General features: G+C 38.4%; 1 protein-coding gene across 2 annotated transcripts in view; it reads right to left on the bottom strand.

Annotated features, from left to right (window-relative positions):
• arap2 (ArfGAP with RhoGAP domain, ankyrin repeat and PH domain 2) overlaps positions 1-26,136 on the bottom strand; it is a 109,835-nt gene that overhangs the window by 73,642 nt on the left and 10,057 nt on the right. For both annotated transcript variants that reach the window (XM_055211108.2, XM_055211119.2), the window contains exons 4-8: positions 25,555-25,631; positions 25,287-25,351; positions 23,343-23,699; positions 15,356-15,425; positions 4,321-4,441 (exon numbers count right to left, since the gene is read on the bottom strand). In XM_055211108.2, coding sequence (XP_055067083.2) covers positions 4,321-4,441; positions 15,356-15,425; positions 23,343-23,699; positions 25,287-25,351; positions 25,555-25,631 — 690 coding nt within the window. The remainder of the gene's footprint in view (positions 1-4,320; positions 4,442-15,355; positions 15,426-23,342; positions 23,700-25,286; positions 25,352-25,554; positions 25,632-26,136) is intronic.

Here is a 26,136-nt window from a genome sequence, read left to right as displayed (position 1 = left end):
GATGGAGGAAGGTAAGAACAAGTGTGTGTTCCTGTAAAGGTACACTGCATACTATTTGATGTATGCTAGCAAACGCATAGCTGTGGTATGCAGGTAGGGAGAGACATGGCACAGTGGGAATTTAAGAAAAGGAAGAAGTGTCTAATATTATTGTTATACTTTAGAAACTTCCGAATCTGCAAACATAGCAGGTATGCAAAAGCCCCTGTGTCTCGTTGAACTAAGCCAGCCTGCTTGTGTGTTTATGTGTGTGTGGGGAATGAAGCCTGAGAGATTTCGCCTGTGCTGTGCTTAAATAGGACAACAGGGGCTTGCACAAATTCATTTGCACACACACAGGCTGGCCAAAAAACTGTAACAGCTGGATACTCTTTTCCTCAGCAGGTCTAAAGCACCTGCCACATCTACTGAGTAAAGGTAAGAGAGAGTAAGAGAGAGGTTTAATTGTATTAAAGGTGAATGTTTTAGCATACCGTCTCTTTTGGACAAGGTTCAAATTGTTCATTGTAGTCAGCAAAAACCTCTTCAGACCTGACTCAGAGGTGTGTTGGTGTATCAGATATATAATCACATGTGACTCCTAACTGAGTTGAGTTATCTACACCAGTGGTTCCCAAACCGTGCGAACCCCTTGTGTACAGTGCATTTTTTTTGCGGCCCCCGAAAGAAAATTTATGACAAAAACAGCTTTAAAATATAAACAAAAGATTTAATTACACAGAATTCATGATAAATGAATGTATTTTATAAAATGTCATAAAACTGGGGTTCCCCTGGCACCATCTCGCAGCCCCCAGTTTGAAAACCACTGATCTACATCTATTTCAATCTGGCAGTGTCCAGTTCAACTAATACATTTTTGTTTCCATGTGTGTGTTCTGGCATACAATGACACAGATGTCTATAATGACATAAAAATGGTTTAAAGGGACACTCCACTTTTTTTGAAAATAAGCTCATTTTCCAGCTCCCCTAGAGTTAAACATTAATTTTTACAATTTTGGAATCCATTCAGCTGATCTTCGGGTCTGGCGCTAGCACTTTTAACATAGCTTAGCACAATTCATTGAATCTTATTAGACCATTAGCATCACGCCTAAAAAATAACCGAAGAGTTTCGGTATTTGTCGTCTTTAAAACTTGACTCTTCTGTAGTTACATTGTGTACCAAGACCGACGGAAAATGAAAAGTTGCGATTTTCTAGGCAGATATGGCTAGGAACTATACTCTCATTTAGGCGTAATAATCAAGAACTTTGCTGTCGTAACATGACTGCAGGAGGCGCAATGATATTACATAGTGCCCGAAAATAGTCCCCTGCTATTAAAAGATCCTAAGGGGAGTATTTTCGGGCAGTGCGTAATATCACTATGCTTGCGTAATATCACTACGCTTGCTGCAGCCATGTTACGGCAGCAAAGTATTTCTTATTTATTTATTAAGTATTTATGGCGTTGATTATTACACCAGAATGAGAGAATAGTTCTTACGATGTAACTACAAAAGAGTCAAGTTTTAAATAGGAAAAATATTGAAACTCTTTAGTCATTTTTGAGTGTGATGCTAATGGTCTAATCAGATTCAATGGATTGTGCTAAGCTATGCTAAAAGTGCTAGCGCCAGACCCGGAGATCAGCTGAATGGATTCCAAAACGGTAAGAATCAAATGTTTAACTCTAGTGGAGCTGGAAAATGAGCATATTTTTTTTTAAAGTGGGGTGTCCCTTTAAAACATATTTAAATGGCAAATGTTTTTGTGAGGGTTGGGTTTTGGGGTAGGGTTAAGGGACAGAATATACCGTTTGTATAGTATTAAAGTCATTATATCTATGGGGAGTCCCTGTAAACCACATATCGAGGGGTGAGAACCTGAAGGGGCATAAGTGACATTTTACCAACTTTACAGGATGGCAAAAAACTTTTATTTGATATATGGAAAATATCTATATTACACACAAAATGTCACTTACGCCCTTCTGGTTCTCACCCCTCGATCTGTGTATGTGTGTGTGAGAGAGAAAGAGTTAAAAAATGCCTCTGAATATACACACACTTCTTGTGTCTAAATGCTTCCCCTGCTTGCTTAATCTCTAGCGCCAATTCTCTTTCTTGCTTTTTTGCTTATCCCACCTCACCACCCACTTCTGAATCTTTCATTCACTCATTCTCTTCCTCTCCGGTGTTTGCTTTAGATTGATGACTCTTTCAGTGTGCTATAAAGCTGTTTAAAGATGCATGAGTAGATCTGACCGGCTCTGACTCTTCTAATGGTGGAACGTCCAGTTAAATGCATGCCTAAACTTACTTCCCTCACAGTAATTCACTTGTCATGGGTCAGAGGTCATCACTCAAGAGCTGGAGCGGAAGGAGCTTCTGGAAGGCCATTATTTGCTGATATTCTGGGCCGCTATGGCATGCGACTCCACTATTAGCCTCAGATTTACCGCAGTAATTACAGCGAGGAAGCGCAGGCCATGTCAATACCATGGTAATTGATTGGCTCACGAGGAACCCCTCGCCCTTTCGCTGTCACTTTTAGTGCAGGGTGTCCGCAAAAGCTTAATAATATGGACAGGTCTAATGGCCTTATAAGAGTCAATTTTCTCCATGTACAAATAATACAAGATAATACATATATGATATATGGCTTAAGTTTAATGTAAACGTCCCTTACAAATGCACCATAGTTTTAGAATGTAATTTCATGGTACACTCTCAGAAATAAAGGTACAAGAAGATATAAAAGTTGTCACTAGGGTGGTACCTTTTCAAAACGTATACTTTGTACCTAAAAGATGCATATTAGAAGGTACATTATGACGCTTTTCCATTGCATAGTACCCCACGTTTTGGTTTGGGTCAGCTTACTTTTGGGGGCTTTTCCACTCGGTGCAGTAGGTAGAACCCGATACTTTTTTTAGTACCAGCTCGGTTGGGGTTCCAAGCAAGTCGAGCTGATACCAAAACGTGACGCGAAAACACTGTAGATCACTGATTGGTCTGAGAGAATCGTCACTAACAGCGTCATCGCTATAATGTAAAAGATTAGCTTTACCTTCATGCTAGCTTGCACAGTCTCGAGTAAACCTGTTGTCATCTGTTCTTTGCTGTAAGTTTTCAAACTCCCTTTTAGCGATGTAAAACATCCACAGGTTGAGAATGAGAAACACCATAACAGTCTTTTCTAGACTTGCAGTTTGCAGCGGCACATTCGCAACACGCACATCCGCATATATGCTTAAATGCAACTTAAATGAGGCTCAGCAGAGTGCATCGACTGACGCCACGGGTGTTTGTACAGAAACTGTCATGTGAGACAGAGGTAGTGAAAAACGCGATGTGCAAACATCTATTTGGGTGGTCAACTTTAATTTTGTGGCGGACTGAGAAATAAATGTAAGGGGATGTACAACGACACTCTCACTTGTATGATGTCACAGCAGTAGGCAGTGCAAATATAACAAGACGCCTATAATCCCTCCCACTACGAAGTGTTAATAAACTCGATGGAATAGCTAACCAAGCCAAAGTAAGGTAAGTTGACACGACCTGAACCAAACCGTGGGGTACTATGCAATGGAAAAGCACCATTAGAGGTACGTAAATGGTACATATTAGGACCTTTTTTAAAGGTACCCTCCCCGTGACACCTTTTATACCCTTTATCTGAGAGCGTACTTTGAAAAAAACATTTAATAAATCCAACATTTAAAAATACCTGAGGTTCTGCTAAAATGTTATTACTACCGCTTAATTCGTTTTACCATTAAGCTAATACACTCAATAAACTACAACTACAAGAACTTAACTTCACACTCACTAAACTTCTAATAGCACTTACATAATTTTAATTCTAATCTAACAGCGCTTACTTACAGTAATTTCACTTTTTGGCTGAATTACAGCTAAAGCACCAGACTAAACTGTGAACACCACTAGTCGCTCCATTAAACTCCATAAACTGGAATAGGACCAAAAGCCTTTAAGACCTTTTGGAATCAGGAAAAATTGCACCTTTTGTTATGAATATTAAGACATAAAAACCTAATAAAATGCACAGGCGATAAAATGACAGTGATATACACCAATACACATATTAAATCTGAATCTATCACCTTGAAACCATCAACTCTGTGTCAAAATACTGTGATTTATTTTCTCCGATTCGGTGCACTGTAGAATATGTAGCCTACTATTTCTTTTTTAATATATTATAGCAGATATGGTAAAGAGATGTGATAAAGGATCGTGCGTGAGAGAGGCAGTAAATTGGTTTAAAAGAGGGATGGAAAAGAAAAAGAAAAAGCAAAGAGGCTCACCTTCTTTCTCCGCTCGAAACACAAAGGTTCTCACGGAGGTGACCACCTCCAACTTATTCTCACCCAGAGGACGAACCTGTTTCATTGCTGAAATGGGGATCAGGCCCTTTGAGTACATCTCCTGAAGAGAATTAGAAAGACATTAAAACATTCATTGTACACAGGGAATATCAACAAACTGTGAAATTCATTTAGACGCATTTATGTCTCTTTAATTTGAAGGCTCATGCTTTTAACTTTGTTTTGCAGATATGTACAAATTAAGCCTATCCTTCCTACCCGTTTTTGTTATTATTATTATTATTATTATTAATGAAAAGCAGCCGACAGTGTCTAGCATAAATATGAACTACTTCATACATAAAAATCATTCAAGGTTCCTTCATAGAGTTAATGTGAATAGCTAATAAACGTACAGAACTGTAAATTAAGCATACGCTGATTGCATTGAAGAATCTAATGTATAATAAAGCCTCATTGACCTTAAAATGAATTACTGTAAGACCCCTTAATTCCCACTTCCATTTATGATATTTCATAGTTGTGATGAATGTAAAAAGTTGCAGACACTCGAAAAGCTACGTACGGTGCATTCAATGTTTACATCATTTTATGTATTCCCAAGAATGTAAACTCATGACCTTGTCAATAATACGATGCTATACCAGTTGAGCTACACAGAAACCGCTAGAGCTGAATTGATGTATGGGAGCCATGTTTATATTGAAACTTCACACTCGGAGTTTGCAACCGAGACCTCAATCCATGTTTGCTCGCTATAAAAAAGAAAGAAGGGATTGTGGCAAATGCACATTCGCACGCTCAAACAGGCCTGATTCCGGATACCAGTCCCCAGCTAACAGGACTGGCACTTCAGTATTTATAGTCTGATGTGTTGTAGAGAGGGATGAGGGAAAAACAGCCAGTTGTTTAGAAAAAGAAGTGTTTGGTCTCCCTGTGTGCTTCAAACCAACGTTAGCCTACAAAGCAGCAGCAGAGCTCTGCGAGACCTGCTTTAGAGTTCAGCACTCATACGCACCACTCCAGCTGCTCAAAAACAACAGAGTATGATGGATAGAAAAGGGCAAGTGAAAAACTAAGAAGAGAGTAGAAGGAGAGAGAGACATTTATGAAGAATGAGAGGAACTGGAAGAGAGAGAGATGGTGGTGGGGGTGTGACAATCAAAGGGGCGGGGCGTACGCGTCATGATGAAAATAAAAATATTTTTAATTAAAACATTCAAATAAAACTTAAGTTTGAAGAAACTATGACAGAAAATGAACACATCCTAGATTATTAATGAATGTAATGTTTTTACCTCTAACGGGACTAGCTGCGTGATGAAGTGAAACTAAAGGGTTAATAAGCACTAACTAATGGAGATGTTGTAGAAGGTCTGGCGGATGATGATCGATAGCGCGAAGATTGTAAAAACTGATTATTTCCCACTATTAATTACATTATCTTAAAGGAGTGTAACTACTGTAGCATGTAAAAAATGCACATAAATAACGTGAGCAAGAGCACTAGCAGGTTGCTCAAACAACAAAATCACCAGCTAACTTACTTTAAATTTGCAAGAACTATAGACTAATACAATAACAGGCTTAAATAAACCCAAAACATAAGTCCACTTACAGTTCTCACGGACACGCGTTTATCAACTGGCTATCCTCCAGACAGTGACGGACAATTTCGGCCATGTGGCGTGCGTGCCGCTCACGGTGTGAAGCGCGTCCGCACTATTATCCGATATGCACTTGACAGCCTTTTGTGCAGCAAATTATTATTTTTTGAATGACCTAGTTAAGGCGGTAGGGTTTCCCAGCTTCGGCAGGCCGCCCGAACTGCAAAGTGTCGTGGGAAGCCCTGGTACAGAGTAGAGGTCTTCAGGGGTCCACTTAGATCCGAAAACCCGAGGTCTGACCCGAGCGTGTTCGGGTTTAAAAGTTTCATGTGTGACGTGGACACGGGTCGGGTATAATATTAGCGGCCTCAGGTTTCAGGTAATTTAAATTAATGTTTTTTTGCCGTAAGGAACCGAAAAGACCAGAACTATCTTGCGTGAGTTCATCGAGTCCTTTTCCAATCCCTCATCGGTTTGACAAGAGTGCTTGCGACAGACCTGTCAATCAATTTTGAATGCACGTAACCTTCATCTTGGTGTTGTCATCAGATAACAATAAAAAGAAATGGAGCAGCGGGCCAAATTGGTTGCGAGGCTACCAAGGTATTTTTTCGGTCTTACTGGTGGGTGCGGACTCCACACTAGGGATGCACCGAATACAGGATTCGGATTTGGCCGAATACTTGGCTTTTTGACGGGGTTCGGGTTCGGCCGAATCCTAGATTTTATTTCCATCGAACCGAACCCTAGGCTTGCGCTACGCTGGTCGACGTCACGCGGCCATTGATTACACACATCGGGTGCTAACGTAGAGATAAGCTTTTTCTTTTGATGAGCCTCACATTTCGCGGACGCACCTAGAAAAACGAGCGTGTCGCACCGCATCGCTTTCATTATGCATAGGCTTATGGTTATTGTCAAAATAGTTTTTCCCACTTGTCATCCTCTCATAATGTTGCCTATCCTTTTTTTAACAGTTAAAATTAAATAAAATGAAAAATACACTGCTGTGGACGTTGTTTACTTCATTAATGTGTTTTACAGAGTTTATGGAATAAGGATGCGAGTAGGATTCGGTATTCGGACAAATCTTAAACAGTGTATTCGGTATTCAGCTGAACACAAAAAATCTGGATTCGGTGCATCCCTACTCCACACACACACACACACACATCGGTGTGTGGCCCATTTACATTATAGTTCAAAAAAATTGCCACTGGGTCAAGTCAGACTTGGGTCTACTTTTCTCGGGTTTGTCTCGGGTCGGGTCTTTATGCACATCTGGTTCAGGTTAGAAGTGATTCGGGTCATTTCGGTTTGGGTACATTTCTTTGGAACCGAGAAGACCTCTAGTACAGAGTGCTGTGTGTTATCATTACATGTAGGCATTTGGAAATGCTTTTGCATTTGGATTTGATCACTTCTCAAATTAAAACAGACCTTGGGTCCTCAGAAAGGCGCTATATAAATAAAACAATATTATTATTATTTCCCTTATGAGTCAAACCAAGACATTAGCAATGCTAATGCTAACAAAGTTGTATTTTATGTTTTTTGTGTCATTTATGTTATATATGACTCTTTTGTTCCCATGTTGTGAGAGAGAGATAAAGAAAAAGAGAGAGAGAGAGAAAGAGAGAGATTTGGCCATTTTATGTGGACGTTAATTATTCTGATGACCTTGCACTAATTCTACAGTCCATCTATCCAGAAATAGTAAGCAAGATTTATTGAGGGAACGAAAGACTGTAGGTGAAAGATGGATATAATAGCTTTGAGATTACTTAATCGAGAGGGAACAACGACATCAGGAAACAGAGACAACACAGATCAAGAGGAAGTGGAAGATCACGAGCGAGGGAAAGAGAAAGAGCAAGAAAGTGGGGTCAGAGTGAATGCCATCTTCTCAAATTAAAACAGCATGTTAACAACGACGGCTCCGGCTAACCCTAATTACGGTAGGGTGCAGCCGTCACCCCTCTTAGGAATTCGGCTCCTTTCTCGCTCTGCAATTTTGCATCCCGCCGCAGCCGCAGTACGGTCATGAACTCGGACGAGTTTTAATGAGACTTCCTCCGTCTAAATCTGGACAGCAGCGGAAGAGAAGAGAGAGGGGGATGAAAGTGAAGAGGTGTGCGTGTTTATAGGAAGCTAAGTGGCAATAATGAGGCGCTCTCTAAGCTGGCGTTAATTATTCATTGTAATTACGATTTTCGGGGTTGGAACATTGAAGGGGGCTTAAAAGTAGATGTGCAAACAGGGGCATCCATTAAGAGTTTAGAGATGGTTTAAGTACTTCGGCGTACACTTGCGCAAACGCACGCATGGACAAGATACATTGTAGGCAAGAGCTTTTCCTGTACGTTGTTTCAGAAGTTTACAGTCGATTAGGGGATGTGCCCTGTTTATATGCATTTTAATGTTCATGAGCACATACATTAAAATGTGCAATATAACTAAAGGGACTGACTGATAAAAGAGACAGTGCTTTTAGCTTTTGTGTTACTCATTACTCCTGGTTGCTTTGGTTAGTTTTACTGTACAGTGGAACCATGGGGACACCAACTGGCCAAGGAAAGTTAATGCACAAACCCCATATGAAGACCTCAATGTGAGTGTAGGCTGACTTAAATGCGCTGTGTGGAGTAAACATCAATAGCAAATTACAGTTGCATTTTGCATTACTCCACACTAGCCGAGACCACACAGCTGAAAGTGGTTTTCTAAAAGATCTACTGGCGTTTAAGTTGTGGGCCCTGGGAATCTCACTTTCCCCGTAAACTGGATGATTACGTACCATCAACACCAGAGTGGGTGGTGAGAAAGCTTTACACCGCCGCTCCCAGAGGACTCGGGAGCTTTTTTAGGATTTTCTGGTTAAATGGGCTTTAGCTGTACTTCAGATACGGGGAAAGCGATCCTAACTCAAACATCTCCACATACCCGGCCTACTGACAGGTGACATTCTAAACCCGTTTCTCACACACACACACACACACACACACACACACACACACACACACACACAAAACTTCTGTGAAAGTTCCAAGTTAGAAAGACTTGGATCCCCTGCTTCGCAAGGTTGATGAAACATCAGGTAAGTGTGAAAAGAGACCATGCCACTCGGTCCTCGAGGGTCCTGCGGAGAACCAGTGGGAATGTTGCGCTTGATTTTCTCCCACGCTTCAGAAGCTCTGCTCTGTGATTGATAACATCATTATGTGATGTCAAGAAGTGAACTGTGATTAAGATCCATCCATTTCAATCAGAGATAAGAAAATAGAAAGCGAGATCGAAATAGATAGAAACTGTCCGTTGAGGGCAAAGAGTTCCTCTGAAACTTTCTTTATTAGTGAGGCTGGCATAAGACATCACTGAAACCTAAAATGTATCTATCCTAAGCATCATAAAAATGCATAGCAATTTGCTTTGATAACCTTAAGAAAAATCTAACAACGCATTGGCAACCTTATATAACAATCTAGCAGTGGGACTAGAACAAAAAGGACCAATGATATTTTCTTAAAGGGGACATTTCACAAGACTTTTTTAAGATGTAAAATAAATCTTTGGTGTTTCCAGAGTATGTATGTGAAGCTTTAGCTCAAAATACCATATAGATAATTTATTATTGCATGTTAAAATTGCCACTTTGTAGATGTGAGCAAAAATGTGCCGTTTTGGGTGTGTCCTTTTAAATACAAATGGGCTGATCTCATGCACTTAATGGCAGTGTCATGGTTGGATAGTGCAGATTAAGGGGCGGTGTTATCCCCTTCTGACATCACAGAGGGAGCCAAATTTCAACTACCTATTTTTCACATGCTTGCAGAGAATGATTTACCAAAACTAAGTTAGGTTGATCTTTTTCACATTTTCTAGGTTGATAGACTGGGGACCCAATTATAGCACTTAAGCATGGAAAAAGTCAGATTTTCATGATATGTCCCCTTTAAAAATTTAAATGTAATCACCATCAACTAAAGCATGATTAAACTTCAAATGGAACCTCTTTATTCTTAGAGAAATAGGAACCGAAACAATAACCATTTAAACCATTCCTATTAAAACTAAAGGTGCCATCAAGAAAAAAGATCAAATATGATCAACGGGTTAAACAATCTAGCATCTTGAGCCGAATCAACCCATCATAGGTTACTTTAAATCCAACAGTTGGATTTTTCCACGTTTCACCCAATAGTCCCTTTCACACATACAGTCTTTACTGGTAATTAACTGGTAAATTGCAGTTAACATGTCATGTGTGAACAGAACCTTTCTGGTAAATCAGTGCTCCCAATTTACCAGTAAGACAGGTTGTAAGATTAACGGTAATTTGCCGGTAAGCGCTGTGTGTGAACGAAAAATATAGCATTACCGGCATTTAGATGACGTCAGACCACGCTGACAGATCGGGCGGGCCAATCAGAAAGTTTTTTATACAGGTGACGCGGTTTCCCCCAAACTGTTTACAGACGTTTCCACACACGTTGCTTAAAAGTCGAGCACACCTGAAGTTAACATCCACATTTCTTCACCAAAGTTGTTTAAAACAGCTTACCATCTAATTGCCAAATTGCCGACGTCCTTAGCACACCATCTGTGAAGTCTAATGTGCAAACGCGCAGGTTCCGTTTGACGCCGCCTAACGCAATGTTGTTTGGTCACGAGCAACTTCGCGACCGTTTGCCACAGATGTGAAGACAACAAAATACGGACCGTGGATATTAAGTCATAACCCGCCGTTTACAGCGCACCACAGGTAACTTCCGCTTTCTCTCCGAGTTTACCGGTATTTTGATACTGATGTGTGAATGATGTCTTACTGGTAAAAAGACGGAACGTCACTGCATGTGTGAACAGCACATTTTTGTATTTACTGGTAAATTCATTCTGGTAAATTCATGGTAATTTACCAGAATTACTGTGTGAAAGAGGCTAATCATGGGTCAAACACAACACTTTTACAGTGCAATACATGTAAAAAAGTGTCAAAATAAAACCTATTAATAAATCTTAGGGAATTGCCGTGCATCAGAGCTCATGATGCTCTCATGCTTAAAGTAAAATAGATTTGTCGTAGTTATGACCAATAGGCTAATAATAGCATTTTTGCATTGCTGTGGCATAGCACATATATTGTGTTTACTGTGGTGAATTGTCTGATGCAGTATACAGTACTGTGCAAGTCTTAGGCCACAATATATCATTATTTCTCTGTGTTTTAATTAGAATACAACTAGAAAACACTTGAAATTTCTGCAGTATTAAAAAAAGTGTTTATTGTGACTTGTGACCTTGAGCAAAAGCAGGAACCTGCAGGCTCTCGAAAAATCTAAATTGAATGAAAATGTTATTTTTTTCTAATTCTAATCTAATCTAATGACTTGAGGAATCTTTAAAGCCCCCTTAATAAAAAATCACTTTTAAATGTTTTTCTATCAGAAAATGGGTTGCCAGTGTGTGTGCAGAAACATCCTGTTATTATACAAATCCATCTATTCTTCTTTGTTTAATCTCATTTAAACTGCAACAGTCACACAAAACAGGCTGTTTGGGATCCTCTAGCAATGTGATGTCACATTGATTATGCCACACCCATGATTGCTGACAGACCCCGCCTTATGAGCGCATAGTTTTGATGTAGTCCAAAGCTTTGCAAAGAGGGAGGGGAACAGAAGCTTTCTTTGCATTTAAAGAAACACACACAAAACAGTGCGTTTTTTTATTGCAGCCACAAATGTTCAACATTTTATAATGAACAATCTGTGGTGTATTTTGAGCTGAAACTTTACAGATACATTCTGGGGATACCAGAGACTATTTTTATATTGCTGAAAACACCTAGGTAAGGGGTCATTTAAAAGAGTAAGAGATGAAAAGTGACTGAAATGTGACTTCTGCATTTAACCTATCCCATTCACTGCAGCTCACGTGGAAACTGGGGGAAAGGTGCCTTGTTCAAGGTCCCCTCAGTCACTTCCTGCCAGCCCATTCAATATTTTGATGGGCACTAAAGCCTATTTGTTCTGAAAATTGTGAGCTTTTTACATTTTGTGTTACCACCAGTTTCAAGGTATAGGCTACAGAGGTTTTAAAGAGTCAAGGATTCAAAACCACCAACATTTTTTGTGATACTGTTTTCAAGGTATGTGCTGTGTTAACAAAAAATTCATTAAATCATTAAGGGGCGGTTTCCCGGACAGGGATTAAAATAGTCCTAGACTAAAACATTTTTAAGAGCTGTCCAAACTGAAAACAACTTGCACTTACATATCTTAAAATACAACAGGGCCCTTTGTTTTGCCACAAAATGCACACAGGTAATGTTTTTAGTTAGACATGTTTGTTAAAACTAGTTATATTTCCAAATTAAACACCAAACGCTATTTTTGGCCACTTAAAGCTCCCATTCTTTCTGTGTTTTTGAAGCTTTGATTTTGATTACAGTGCTCAACATAACATGTGTTCATGTTTAACATGTAAAAAACGCTGTATTTTTCACACAATTTACTGATCTGTATAGCGCTGTTTTCACTGTCCTCAAAACAGGCTGATGTCTTCCTTGTTCTATGAAGTCTCTCATTCAGAAATACGTAACGAGTTCTGATTGTGTAGCTTGTGTCGTGTGTTGTGATTCGATAGCAGCTTAGCTAGTTGTTAGTTTAGCTGGCGACTGACGTATTCCTGTGGGCGGAGTTTAGTCAAATAACTGTTCTAGTGACGTCATTAAAGCAGGAAGTAGAGGGCTGAAGTCCAAACGGGTCATTCGCTGTAGGCTTTAAAAGCGAAGGAAAATAAATCGTCTGGCAGTGAACTTTGAGAAAGGCCCGCCTCTCCCCTCATTTGATTGGACAATGGAAAGGCGCAAATGACGTTGGGCATTTTTCACTTTCAGTGCTCTTTCAAAAGCACATGCTGCGGCTGGCGGCAAAAAACGCAATGTGCTCGGCGAGCATAAACAGTGCGCATAACACTCACTGCTCATAGAAAATCATTTAAAAAGGCGCCTGCGGCTGCAACTGCCATAAACACCCGTAGGCTGCTTAAAACTAATGGGGGTAAATCCAACTATTGTCCCTTTAAGAGAAAACACTTCCCTTCCAATGACAAGTTTTTCCGGCAATCCGTATTTACGATATTATCCACCAGGTGGTGCTCTTACCCAACTTATAAAACCTGGAAGTATTCCCTTAGGGCAAACAGTTTGAACTCTAAATCTGATCTCCATCAAAAGTCCTTCACAAAAATGCAATTATCTCAGCTAAGGATTAAACTTTTTTTGAAAGCAGATAGTCTGTTCTTTCATTTGATGTATTGTATGTTTATATGAAGAGTTTTGTTGCAAAATGAGATAACTTCGTTTTTTTAATTGTTCAGAAATCTTGTTTTTTGGTTGTGCATTCCAATTAAAGGAATAGCAAGTTTGGTGGTACAAAATAAAACATAGCGCTTTTCTAAGCGGATTTAAAAGAGGAACTATATTTTATGGCGTAATAGCACTTTTGGGAGTACTTCGACTCACCTGAAAAGTCCGCTCCCCTTCTCCCTCTCATAATGGGAGAGGGAGGGTGTTACTGCGCCGAGTCGAAGTACTCCCAAAAGTGCTATTACGCCATAAAATATAGTTCCTCTTTTAAATCCGCTTAGAAAAGCGCTACGTTTTATTTTGTGCCACCAAACTTGCTCGTATAACTACTCGTCTTAAATAGGAAAAACGTTGATGTGTTTGGTCACTTCTAACTTTATCTCTAAATGGTAGCATTGAATGAATGGGGCTAAGCTAAATGCTATCGAAGCGTCGCAGCGCGCTCCAGCGCTTACGTGCACGTACACAGATGATAGAGGGATGTATCAACAATTCTTAGTTAAGGTAATAACATATTTTAATATTGAAAATGAGTAGACTATTCCTTTAACATCAATTCAACTGCAGTTGGTTTGTTTTTATTTAAACCTTCATAACTTAATAAATACAGCTAAGTAGCACAATAAAACAAAATAATAACATGATAACATGATAATAAACATTTTTTGACAAAAATGTTAAAAAAATGGATTTATCTCATTTTGCAACGAAACTCTTCATATATTTAAATAAGAACAATTTCTGGAAGGCATTAAACGTTTGTGAAAATCATAAAAAATGCTGGCGCTGGCTGGAAACTTTTTTTAAAGAACTGGCGCGGAAAGAGTTAAGTGACTGTTTGGTTAACAGTTGGGAAAAAATATCTGATGTGTAGCATTATATTAGATCCTTGCATTATAGCAGATCTTAAAGCTGTCTGTCTCAATGTCAATCAAATAATAAAAGAAACAACATATATTTTTCCAATAGGCCCAGTATTGTTTTTGACTTTGTGTGTGTTAAATCTGTTAGTTTTACCAGTGATTTCAATGTATATAGACGCAGTGAATTTGCTTTTGCAGCTTCAAAAACCTTTAAAAACTTGATTTTTCTCAAAACTGACCTTTCTTACTCTATCAACTTCAAACACGTGTAGCTCTGTCATTTTTAAATCTGTCAGCTTTAAAGAAATACATAGTTTTGAAGTGTTTAAATAGAGAATGTAAATATAAATAACTCAATTTTGAAAATGTGCTCATTCCGACTCATTTTGCAATACTGCAATACTGTGAAACCGTGGTATCCTTGCTTAAGGTTATCATACCGCCAAAATTTCATTCTGGCTTTATTTTGTGTACATATTTCTCTCTTAATAAAGAAATGTATATAAATAAAAATGTATATGGTTGTTCATTAAACTTTGCTAAAACAAAAAAGCTGGTAGTGGCCCAAGACTTTTGGACAATACTGTATCTTCCTCCACCATTATGTATGTAGTTATAAACATCCGCTGTAAAATTATACACAAGTTAGGCTTCCCACGTCTGTCTTTCCTTCCTACTCGCAAACTATTATTATATGTAAAGAAGAGATGAGACAGGTACATAGCGTGAGAGAAAGAGAGGAGCAAGTAATGTTGGAAAAGCTAAAAAGATGTTTGTCTCTCAGGGTTTAAAGGACTACAAGAAGAAACAAGAGCATGATTTTCACATGCACCCAATGCCGTCACTTTCACCACTGTAGGGTGTCCTCTATACCCTCTCCCTTCAACACTGATGATATCACATTGTTCCGGCACCCAGCGCTGTTTCTGTCAAACTGTGATAATGATATATCAGCAAAAAGAGTTGAGTGAATGTCGACAGCTGTGGACATTTTATATTTCACCACGGAGTGAAAATTACATGAAGGATTTGCAGCTGTTTGGAGGCTTTTATATACTTCAAACATACATGCTGAACTAACTGTCACCAAGCATCTATACTGATTTCGTCCCTCTCTCAAACAGAAAGATGACCGTCAAAGTCTTTGTGAAAATTAGCACGCGTGGGTGCATCACCTTATCGCTGTTGTAGTAAGTGAGATTTCCTCCTTCAAGCTTCACCCATCTTCTTTGAAATACGCAGTTCCTATAAATAGAAAATGACATCAGTATCATATTGAGAAATTAAAATGTGATTCGTTTTAAATTATTTTATATTATTTGTTTAAAATGACTTTTGTTGAGGGTTTAAAACAGAAATCTTTCTAGCCACCAAATCAACACCACTGTGGCAACTGACAGCTATTAAACACAAAGAGGAAATGAAAAAAAATAGAACAGGAAGGTTGTTTTAACCACAGAATTTAAATGGTTGGTTTATTATTAAGACAACTAGTACAGCCATCTAAAGGTGTGAAACAGTATACTGATCTCAGATCCATACCCATGCTTTTCACAAAAGAGAAGGACTCAACAAGCAACCGGATGCTTCTATACAACACACAGAAATGAAAAAGGGAACACGCAGTACTGTTGTTATCTTTTAGACTAATGTGATGATCTATGGTTCAGTTTATTAAGACCTATTTGTGATTGATTTGAGAAAGGTAATATGTAGAATTAGGTCACTTTGCAATTACAGTCCACTGTGATTGGCGTTAATTGACTTTAAAACATGATGTCAAGGTGATAACCCAGCATAATTTGATTATTTTAAATTAGAAAAAACAAAGTAATTTAAAATCAAGCTGGAGTCATAATATATAAGGTCATGTGGCCGGAGAAAACACATGCCTGCTTCCAGAATAAAGAAACAGGGAGTAAATAGCAATCAATGTCGATTTGAAATGTGTGCTGTTGGAATTACATTGGATTTTTTTCTTAATTCAAAAAGTTAAAGGAATAGTTTACTCATTTTCAATATTAGAATATGTTATTACCTTAACTAAGAATTGTCGATACATCCCTCCATCATCTGTGCGCGTGCACGTAAGCGCTGGAGCGCGCTGTGACGCTTCGATAGCATTTAGCTTAGCCCCATTCATTCAATGGTACCATTTAGAGATAAAGTTAGAAGTGACCAATAGGCTTGCCGCGATAGTCGGTGAAACGGTGATAACCGGTGCTTCAGCCTCTCACCGGTTAGATCACTTGCCCACCGCGACACCGCCTTTCACCGTCGCTTTGATATTTTGGTGTAATTTAAACATGTAGTTTCGGTAGAGAGAGCCAACAGAATTTGTCTGGTGGCTGAATTAAGCGGAGCGGAACGCACGTCACGTCACAGAGCAGCCGCAGGTGTCAGATTTCATTTATTCCTGTCAGAGTTTGCGAGGCGAGCTGACTGACCAGACGAAGGCAGAAGCCGCGTGCTTCGTTTTTTTATAATATACATATATGATGTTTAATATGAGCGAGATCGTTTTGTTGTTGTGTTTATCATCAAGAAAAATAATAAACACATCATTCAAGCAGCGCTTTATGGAGAAGTAGCCGGTTGCTCTGCTTGGGACTGGCTGGTTCTTTGAGAATTACCTGCGCACACTGACTCAAGCACTTAACCAGCTGTTGCACTCGCATTGCATGCAAATTCATACGCAATTTAACGCAGCGTACGCAAGCACTGCATTTAAACAGTTGCGTAATTCAAAAGTGAAAGTAAAATGTGCACGTCTGCATGCGCATTTATAAGCCCCTCCCACACGGTGACACCGGTATCACCGGGTTTGTGACGCGCTGATTAACCAGTGGGAAAATTACGTCACCGCGGCAACCCTAGTGACCAAACACATCAACGTTTTTCCTATTTAAGACGAGTAGTTATACGAGCAAGTTTGGTGGTACAAAATAAAACGTAGCGCTTTTCTAAGCGGATTTAAAAGAGGAACTATATTGTATGGCGTAATAGCACTTTTGGGAGTACTTCGCGCAGTAACACCCTCCCTCTCCCATTATGAGAGGGAGAAGGGGAGCGGACTTTTCAGGCGAGTCGAAGTACTCCCAAAAGTGCTATTACGCCATAAAATATAGTTCCTCTTTTAAATCCGCTTAGAAAAGCGCTACGTTTTATTTTGTACCACCAAACTTGCTCGTATAACTACTCGTCTTAAATAGGAAAAACGTTGATGTGTCTGGCCACCTCCAACTCCATCCCTAAATGGCACCATTGAATGAATGGGGCCAAGCCAAACGCCATCGAAGCGGCGCAGCGCGCTCCAGCGCCCACGTGCACGCACACAGATGACAGAGGGATGCATCAACAACTCCCAGCCAAGGCAACAACATATTTTAATATTGAAAATGAGTAGACTATTCCTTTAAGCAATGCTTATCCAAAAGTATTTATTCACCTTTATGTTCATATTTTTATTGATATTATGTTAATATCTTTAAAGAATCTCTACATAGCTCTTTTCCATACAATAACAGTTAAAGACCACATCTTTTAAGATCCAAAACGATATCAGAAAACTTCAAGTAAACGCTAAAACTTCTAATAATTCTAGTAATACAGGCATAAATGAGATTTTGACGTTTCGACAGAAGAACCACAATCAGTAATTGGCAAAAAAGGGTTGCCTAATAATCGGTGTGGCATTAAACTGGTTCTGATAACAAAGCAGTATTTCTGAATGGCACGAGGCTTGGAATAAGCACATTTGAAGCAAAAGTATTCAGTCAAAATCATAAATCACTTTCTGGACCAGGTGGCGTTTAGAGTTGCAAAGGGGTAAATTTCTGGAAACTTTCCATGGGAACTTAATCTGGGGAATTTTGAAAATATTCTAAATTGGAAACTTAACGGGAATTTACGAGGATTTATAAAAAAAAAAATTGGGAAATTTATGGAAATGTAGGCTATATAAACTATATCATATACAAACATAAATAAACATATTGTTTCGCCATAAGCAGACATGCATAGCCTGGTCCAACCAGACTCTCGTACGTTCATTTCATTTGTACAGAGAGTCTGGCCACGCTCCATTGCAAAGCGTTACTTCCGTTAAGGAGGGTCCTCTGTTTAAGTTTAAAACTATTGGATCTGCCCAGAGTCACTCTGAATCTGCCACAACCAATCGCTAACGTTTAGTCGTGACGTATGTCACTCGTCCTGGCGCACGACCTCAATGTCATCGTTCTTAGCCACTCCCCTCTGTTCGCTGATTGGACCTGCAGATTTTTGCCGGAGAAAACGAAACTCTACACAGCAGTCCCAGACGTTGTACTGAAGCTAAATGAAAATTAAGCGGAAGCACGTAGGAGGGCGGAGCCAGGCTAAGACATGCATGCAAGGTAATACAAATTTTAAAAATGACGCAGGGCTCTCAAGTTTTACCAAAAGTTTGGAGTGAGATTACATCTGTCAGGGGAGGGGGTATTTGCGACAGTGACCCCTCGGCCCCGCCCAATTCTCAAGTTTTTGCTAACAGTTTAATTTTACCTAATGTTTTGTAAACAAATCGTTAATGAGCCCCATTGACTTCCATAGTATTCTTTTCCCTACTATGGAAGTGAATGGGGCTCATTAAAGGTTTGGTTACAAACATTCCTCAAAATATCTTCAGGTTTGTTGCAACATGAGAGTGAGAAGGTGATGACAGAATTTTTATTTTTGGGTGAACTATTCCTTTAAAGGGACATTCCACTTTTTTGAAAATATGCTAATTTTCCAGCTCCCCTAGGGTTAAACATTTGATTCTTACCATTTTTAAATCCATTCAGCTGATCTCCAGGTCTGGCGCTAGCACTTTAAGCATAGCTTAGCATAATCCAATGAATCTGATTAGAGCATTAGCATCAAGCTAAAAAATAACTGAAGAGTTTCGATATTTTTCTTATTTAAATTCATTCTGGCGTAATAATCAAGGACTTTGCTGATGTAACATTGCTGCAGCAGGCGTAGTGATATTACGCACTGCCCGAAAATAGTCCCCTGCCATTGAAAGTAACCAATTACGCCAGTTTGAGAGTATAGTTCATAGTCATATCTGCCTAGAAAATTGCAGCTTTTAATTTTCTGTCAGTCTTAGTACACAATGTAACTACAGAAGAGTCGAGTTTTAAATAGGAAAAATATGGAAACTCTTTGTTTATTTTTTAGCGTGATGCTAATGGACTAATCAGATTCAATCAGCTAAAAGTGCTAGCGCCAGAGTGCTAGTTTTGTACATAATATACCAAAAAATATTTTTTAGTATTTAAGATAATCTTAAAAACACATGTGTCCCTATCGGTGTAATTTTGAGATGTCATGAATATGAACTGAAATGCTTTTAACATACTATCTCGTATTACAAAAATGTATTACGTAAGCACATAACTCGCAAGTTAGCCGGGAAAGAGACAAACAAACAAACATGACATGCTCATTGCTTTATGGAGCGACGACAGTGTGTAAAAAAGCTTTCTAGAACCAATAAAATAGGCCAATGACAAACTTGATTATATTAAACAAAGAAATAAAACTTTGAGAGAGCATTTTGTGAAGCACTTTTCCCCATCACGGACCTGTAAATCATCTTGCCGTCTCACCTGCCGCACTCCAGCTTATGCCAAGCAAGACTAATGACTAAAGACCCCAGCCCAAAATGCAGTGCAATATAAAGTAAGTGCTGCTTTTTGTTGCATAAAGCGTCATTTTAAGTTTTTAAGGCAGAATAATGAATAGCGTATTTGCATTTTGCGCAGGACAGTGTTGGGTAAGTTACTCAAAAAAAGTAATTAATTACTAGTTACTAATTACATCTTCAATCATGTATTTAGATTACTTTACAAATTACTCTCTCCAAAAAGTATTTAATTGCGTATTACTAATTACTTTCTAAATCCTATTTATTACATGATACAAGTATAGGCTTGAAATGGCTCGAAGAAATAATATATAAAAGTATATCAATTATTCTGGTCCCACTTTAGTGTCCAATTCTCTCTATTAACTAACTATTAACTACTTTTGACTCAATATACTCCAACTACTGTTTATTAATACTAAAGAAGTTGTTAATTTTAAGTATTGGTAGAAATGGGGAGGGTTAAGGAAGTAGAATAAGGTTTTGCAGAATCAGGCATTAATATGTGCTATTAAGTATTAATAAACAGCCAGCATCTCATTAATATTAATGCCAATAATCAACCAGTTAATAGTGAGAATTGTAAACTAAAACCATGTTAAATCCACTATTGTATTATAGTATACATAATTGTTTTAGAGTCCATACACAGTATTTAATTACATCAGAAGTAACTGTAATTAGATTACAAGAAAAATAAGAGTAATCCCTTACATTACTTTTTCAAGGGAAAAGTAATTTAATTACAGTAACTAATTACTTAGTAACTAGTTACACCCAACACTGGCGCAGGAGAAGATCGGATTGATATCCGTAAAAAGCCTAAGTGATATATGGAGGATTTTTTTTTCAAAAGGCAAAGCGCAGTAACCATGCATTTGGTAAAAATTGAGTTAAGGATTGAAATGTGCTTTGTGAGATCTGATGTGTCTTGTGACAAAGTCTCCTGGTTCAATTGTGTCCCATTTCAGAGAAACGTGTGTGCCAAAATTGCAGTAACATGTTTGACTGGCAGGTGTGAAAAACTTTAAGGGCATTTTTCTTGGTTTCAGTGTTTGCGTAGTTACTGCACTTAGCCTTTGGAGGGCAGAGGAGTGAGTGTGTGTGGGGGAAGGGTCATTTTTAGACAACTTTTTTTTAAATTGTCTCACCTAAATGTTTTCTCAGTATTTGTCTTTACAATGGTACAATGTTGTTGTACACTAGCTTACACACAGCACAAGAAAGTTTTAAACAAAGGTATGTAATTTCTGTGAATACATGCAAAGAAGGACATTTTCACATTAGTTTGTTTTTAAAAATTTTAGAAATTTTCTGTGCATGTTATGGAAGAATACAAGAAGTGTGGCCTCGGTGCAGGAGGTGTGGCCTCAATGGCCCTTCAGTAAGCAGTGTTCTGTATGCATGTGACATAGAAATTCAACTGAAATTGCATTAAATCTTGGTTATTTTAAACAAAATATTGGTTGTTTTAAACAAAATTTTGGTTGTTTTAAACAAAATTAGGCTGCAAGATTTTTTAAACTACATTTAAAGGCGGGGTGCATGATCTCTGAAACCCAACGTTGACATTTGAAATCACCCCAATAGATAAGCCCGCCCCACACATACTCAATGCATGCAAAGATGTCGGTTAGTAGACATGCCCCTTACTGCTGATTGCCTACAAGTGTGTTTTGGGTACTCGGCCCGACTCCTTTTTGACTCCCCAAGTGTTTTTCAAATTATGCACCCCGCCTTTAAATTTTCATCGGTTTCATCGGACACACGTGTGGTCACGTGATTGCGTGTCACTCTGGTCCGAACTTCCGGTTTCTGTTTGTTTATTGGTCTGACTAGTTGCTAAACTGAACTCTGAAACAAATACCTCGTCGAAAATAACACAAATGTCTTGGTTTCCTAGGTAATCTACGTGTTGTTTATTTTGCTTGTTATTTAAATAAACTACTTTAAAAGGACGTTGTTGTTATTTATTCTAAGCGGAGTTTACCGGAAGTTACGTGATGACCACGAAAGCCGCTTGTTTGTGTTGTTACTGCTGAAACCATCTAGGCAACTCTGCTTTTTTTTCAAATTCCCAATTTATTCTCATTAATTCCCATATATTCACGTTAGTTCCCATGGAAAGTTTCCAGCCTTGAAAATTCCCAGAATTTTGCAACCCTTGCGTATACAGCAGTGTTTCTCAACCACGGGGCCGGGGCGCAAAGTGGGACCTCAGCGGATTTCCAAGGTGGCCTCAAGATGACTTAAAATAAGACAAAAAAGCACTAAAATAAGCCATTTTAGTAGCAACCCAGTATCACGGAATTTTGTACCTATAGGCACGTTTGTGCTGGGTTTGAGCGTGAGCATGTCACGCTTTTCTGTTTATGTCACTGTCACATATTGGTTACTTAACTTTTTTGTCCTAATTTCTTACCATTGTCGCTTCAGTTTAGGGTTAGATTTACATAAAATGACATCCCTACCCAAACCCAACTCTAACCCCAACGTCAGGCGACAATTGGTCAAAGTTTAGAAAATATAAAAGAATTAGTCTTGTCTCTTTTTTTTATAAACCAATACTTAAAGGTGCAGTGTGTAAATTTTAGCGGCATCTAGTGGCGGGGTTGCAAAATGTCACCAAAGGCTCAGTCCACTGCTCACCTCTTGCTTTAGAAACACATAGAGAAGCTACGGTAGCCGCCACCGGACAAACATGTCATCGCCAGAGACAACTTAGTAAAAAACTTTGTCCGTTAAGAGCTTCTGTAAAATAACATGGCGGCACAAAATGGCGACTTCCGGTAAGGGGACTCTCGGTGTATGTAGATAAAAACGTATCATTCTAAGGTAATAAACACATAACGGTTCATTACTAAAGGTCTTTATACACCCCTGATAATATAGTTTTTTATATTATTTTGCATTTCTGTCTCGAGATCCTTCAAAAAATTACACATTGCACTTTTAAAGTGACATACTAACGCAAGCATCAAATCTAACCCTAAACTGAAGTGACAATGGTTTGAAAATAGGACAAAAAAGTTGAGTAACCAATACGTGACATTCACACAAACAGAAAAGCGTGACATGCTCATGCTCAAACGCGGCAAAACGTGACATTGTCACGCTGGTCCATACGTGCCTATAGGTACATAATTTCGTAATACAGGGTTGAATATACATCTGTGTAGTTATTCCAAGTTCGATTGAACAAATTGAGTGAGTGGGGGGGCTTCACATATTGTTATTGACAACAAGGGGGCCTTGAAGTGAAAAGGGTTGATAGCCACTGGTTAAGTGGCTTATGCATCTATATATACAGTACACACACATCTGGGAGGGTGGATACATTTTGAGAGAATTTTAATTTTCTTTGCAAATTATTTTTTATGTGTTCCACTTTTAAAAAAATAACAGCGTATGATAACAATAACAACAGAATTCTCATTACTCAGCATTGAAATTTGACATTAGAGTGATTTGATTGCATGCATCGTCCTTACCCTTGAGGAGAGAGTTTGTCCAGCCAGCCTGTTTTTTTAGCCGTCTTGGGAGCCCCATAAAAGCAGGCATAGGGTGAAATGGAAACTTCTTTATTGTGTGTTGCTAGGTCTGAAAAGTCCTCCAGGGGAATACTGTATATGTCATTCACATCTGTTTGTAACTGAGCTACAGCTGATTGTCCAGAGTTGGTGAGAAGCTTAGGAGGTTCCTTGAAAGAGCTTTCATTAGCTGACTCGAGCGTAAATGCTTGAACGGTGGAGTAATCATCATCATCATCATCAACGACACAATGTTGCTTGGAAAGTTCTTGCTTGTTGTTGTTGTCCAGTTTTTCTTTAGACCTTGTCTGTTTTTTCCTAAAAAATAAAGATTAAAGGACAAGAAAGACACTTCACTTTAACTGCTTTAAGTATTTGCATGGTTTAGTCTTTAGGATTCCACATTGACCCCATGCTTGTGTCTGCATTAACATTTATAATAACTGGGCAGGTATCTTTGTATCATTTCTATATATTAATTATTATTCTCATTTGCATACTCATATGCATCTTTAATTTAAAATTTGGTTCTTAGTTATTTAAAATTGTGGCCAGATTTACTGTTTGATGGACGCTGGTTCCCAGTAAGCAGTTTTGCATTTAAAGGAATAGTCAATTTTCTTAAAAGAAAAATCTAGATAATTTACTCACCACCATGTCATCGAAAATGTTGATGTCTTTCTTTGTTCAGTCGAGAAGAAATTATGTTTTTTGAGGAAAACATTGCAGGATTTTTCTCATTTTAATGGACTTAAATGGACACCAACACTTAACACTTAACTCAACACGTAACAGTTTTTTTCAACAGAGTTTCAAAGGACTATAAACGATCCCAAACAAGGCATAGGGGTCTTATCTAGCGAAACAATTGTCATTTTTGTCAAGAAAAATAAAAAATATGCACTTTTAAACCACAACTTTTCGTCTAGGTCCGGTCCAGCGTGACCTGACGTAAATGCGTAGTGACGTAGAGAGGTCAAGTGTTACATATATAAAACGCACTTGTAAACACTTGGGCGGAGTTTCGCATTCGTCCTCTGTGACCTCTTGACGTCATGACGTATTGCGTGAGGTCACGCTGACGCTTTCAGGAGGACCAGAGGAAGACGAGAAATTGTGGTTTAAAAGTATATATTTTTTATTTTTCTTGTCAAAAATGACAATCGTTTCGCTAGATAAGACCCTTATGCCTCGTTTGGGATCGTTTATAGTCCTTTGAAACTCCGTTAAAAAAACTGTTACGTGTTGAGTTAAGTGTTGTGTTGGTATCCATTAAAGTCCATTAAAATGAGAAAAATCCTGCAATGTTTTCCTCAAAAAACATAATTTCTTCTGGACTGAACAAAGAAAGACATCAACATTTTGGATGACATGGTGGTGAGTAAATTATCTGGATTTTTCTTTTAAGAAAATTGACTATTCCTTTATGTATACTATTGACTATGCTTAAATGATAAAATATCATACAACATGTAACCAAATTCAAGTTTATTTTGGCTACACTCTTAAAATGAACGTGTTAAAATAACACATAGTGTATGGTTAAGGACAACACATCTAATGTGTTGTGTTTAACACATCTCTGTGTTATTTTTAACGCACACTTTGTGATGTTTTAACACATCTTGTGCCCTTACATTTATTTGAACACAAAATGAACACGAAATGACACATAATGTGTTAAATAGGAAATCACAAAACAATGTGTTAAAAGAGTGTAGAAGTGGATTACTCATAGCTGGACTATATATTGGGTATATAGTTAACTTAAACAGTGAAATGATGGCTATTGCTTGCTTATTAAGCAACGTTTAAACTTGACAGCAAATAGATATTATAAAAAAATGATTGTACAAACATCACTCTAATGCTGTGTGACTATTACAGTTTTTACAACTTGATTACCTCAAATTATTTTCCTCCAGGTTCTCCTTTCTATCTTGATTGGACATTATGTCTTTGTCCATATCCTCCAAAACAAATACAAACAATCAGTTGAAATACAACACACTTTTGGACACTTCTGTATGATACTCAAATAAAGGCTGGACTATTTTCCAAACAATGTTTTTAAAAAACAATCCATTCTCGTTATGAAACTCTTTAAGTAGATACATACATCAATATTATCAACATAGAAAAGTTTCACTAACTGGTTATTGCCAACGCTCACCGGTTTGTTTTCTGCTGAATTGTACAAGAAAATCTCTCCATAGGGGGCAATGGGTGACAAGGTCTTGAGATGTGAAGCTGTAACAGAAATGAATCATCATGACAAGCGTGTTGTGGTTTTGTGGTTAGAGTTTGCGAGAGGGTAAGGAGAAAACACCAAGACAAAGAGAGCCAAAAAAAAACGATACAAGTACAAGCATAAAATGAGATCCCTCACATTGTCCTTTAGCGCATCCAGCTCGGAAAATGTACCAAAGAGGGAGCAACTTGGGTGACTGGTTGTCAAGGTGACAAATGACCACCATATCTCTGTGGAGACACTAAGGGGCAGCACGAATCCCAAACTGTTCCCTCCGGACGGACACACACATAGATATATAGCTAATAGACAGGACCCCCTGCTAGATAAGATCATACTGTAGGCTGTTTGATCTAGAATGTAGCATGTTATCTATGATAGCACTGTACTGTATTGTATCACATCTTAACCCAGTAGCAGAGGGGTCGTTTCATATCAGCATCCACATTTATCATTATCAACAGCTGACCTTCTAAATACAGATGATATACTGTCTCTCTCTTT

The sequence above is a fragment of the Misgurnus anguillicaudatus genome, chromosome 21, assembly GCF_027580225.2.
Source record: "Misgurnus anguillicaudatus chromosome 21, ASM2758022v2, whole genome shotgun sequence".
Classification (NCBI taxonomy): Eukaryota; Metazoa; Chordata; class Actinopteri; order Cypriniformes; family Cobitidae; genus Misgurnus; species Misgurnus anguillicaudatus.
This window is presented reverse-complemented; position numbering and strand designations above follow the sequence as displayed.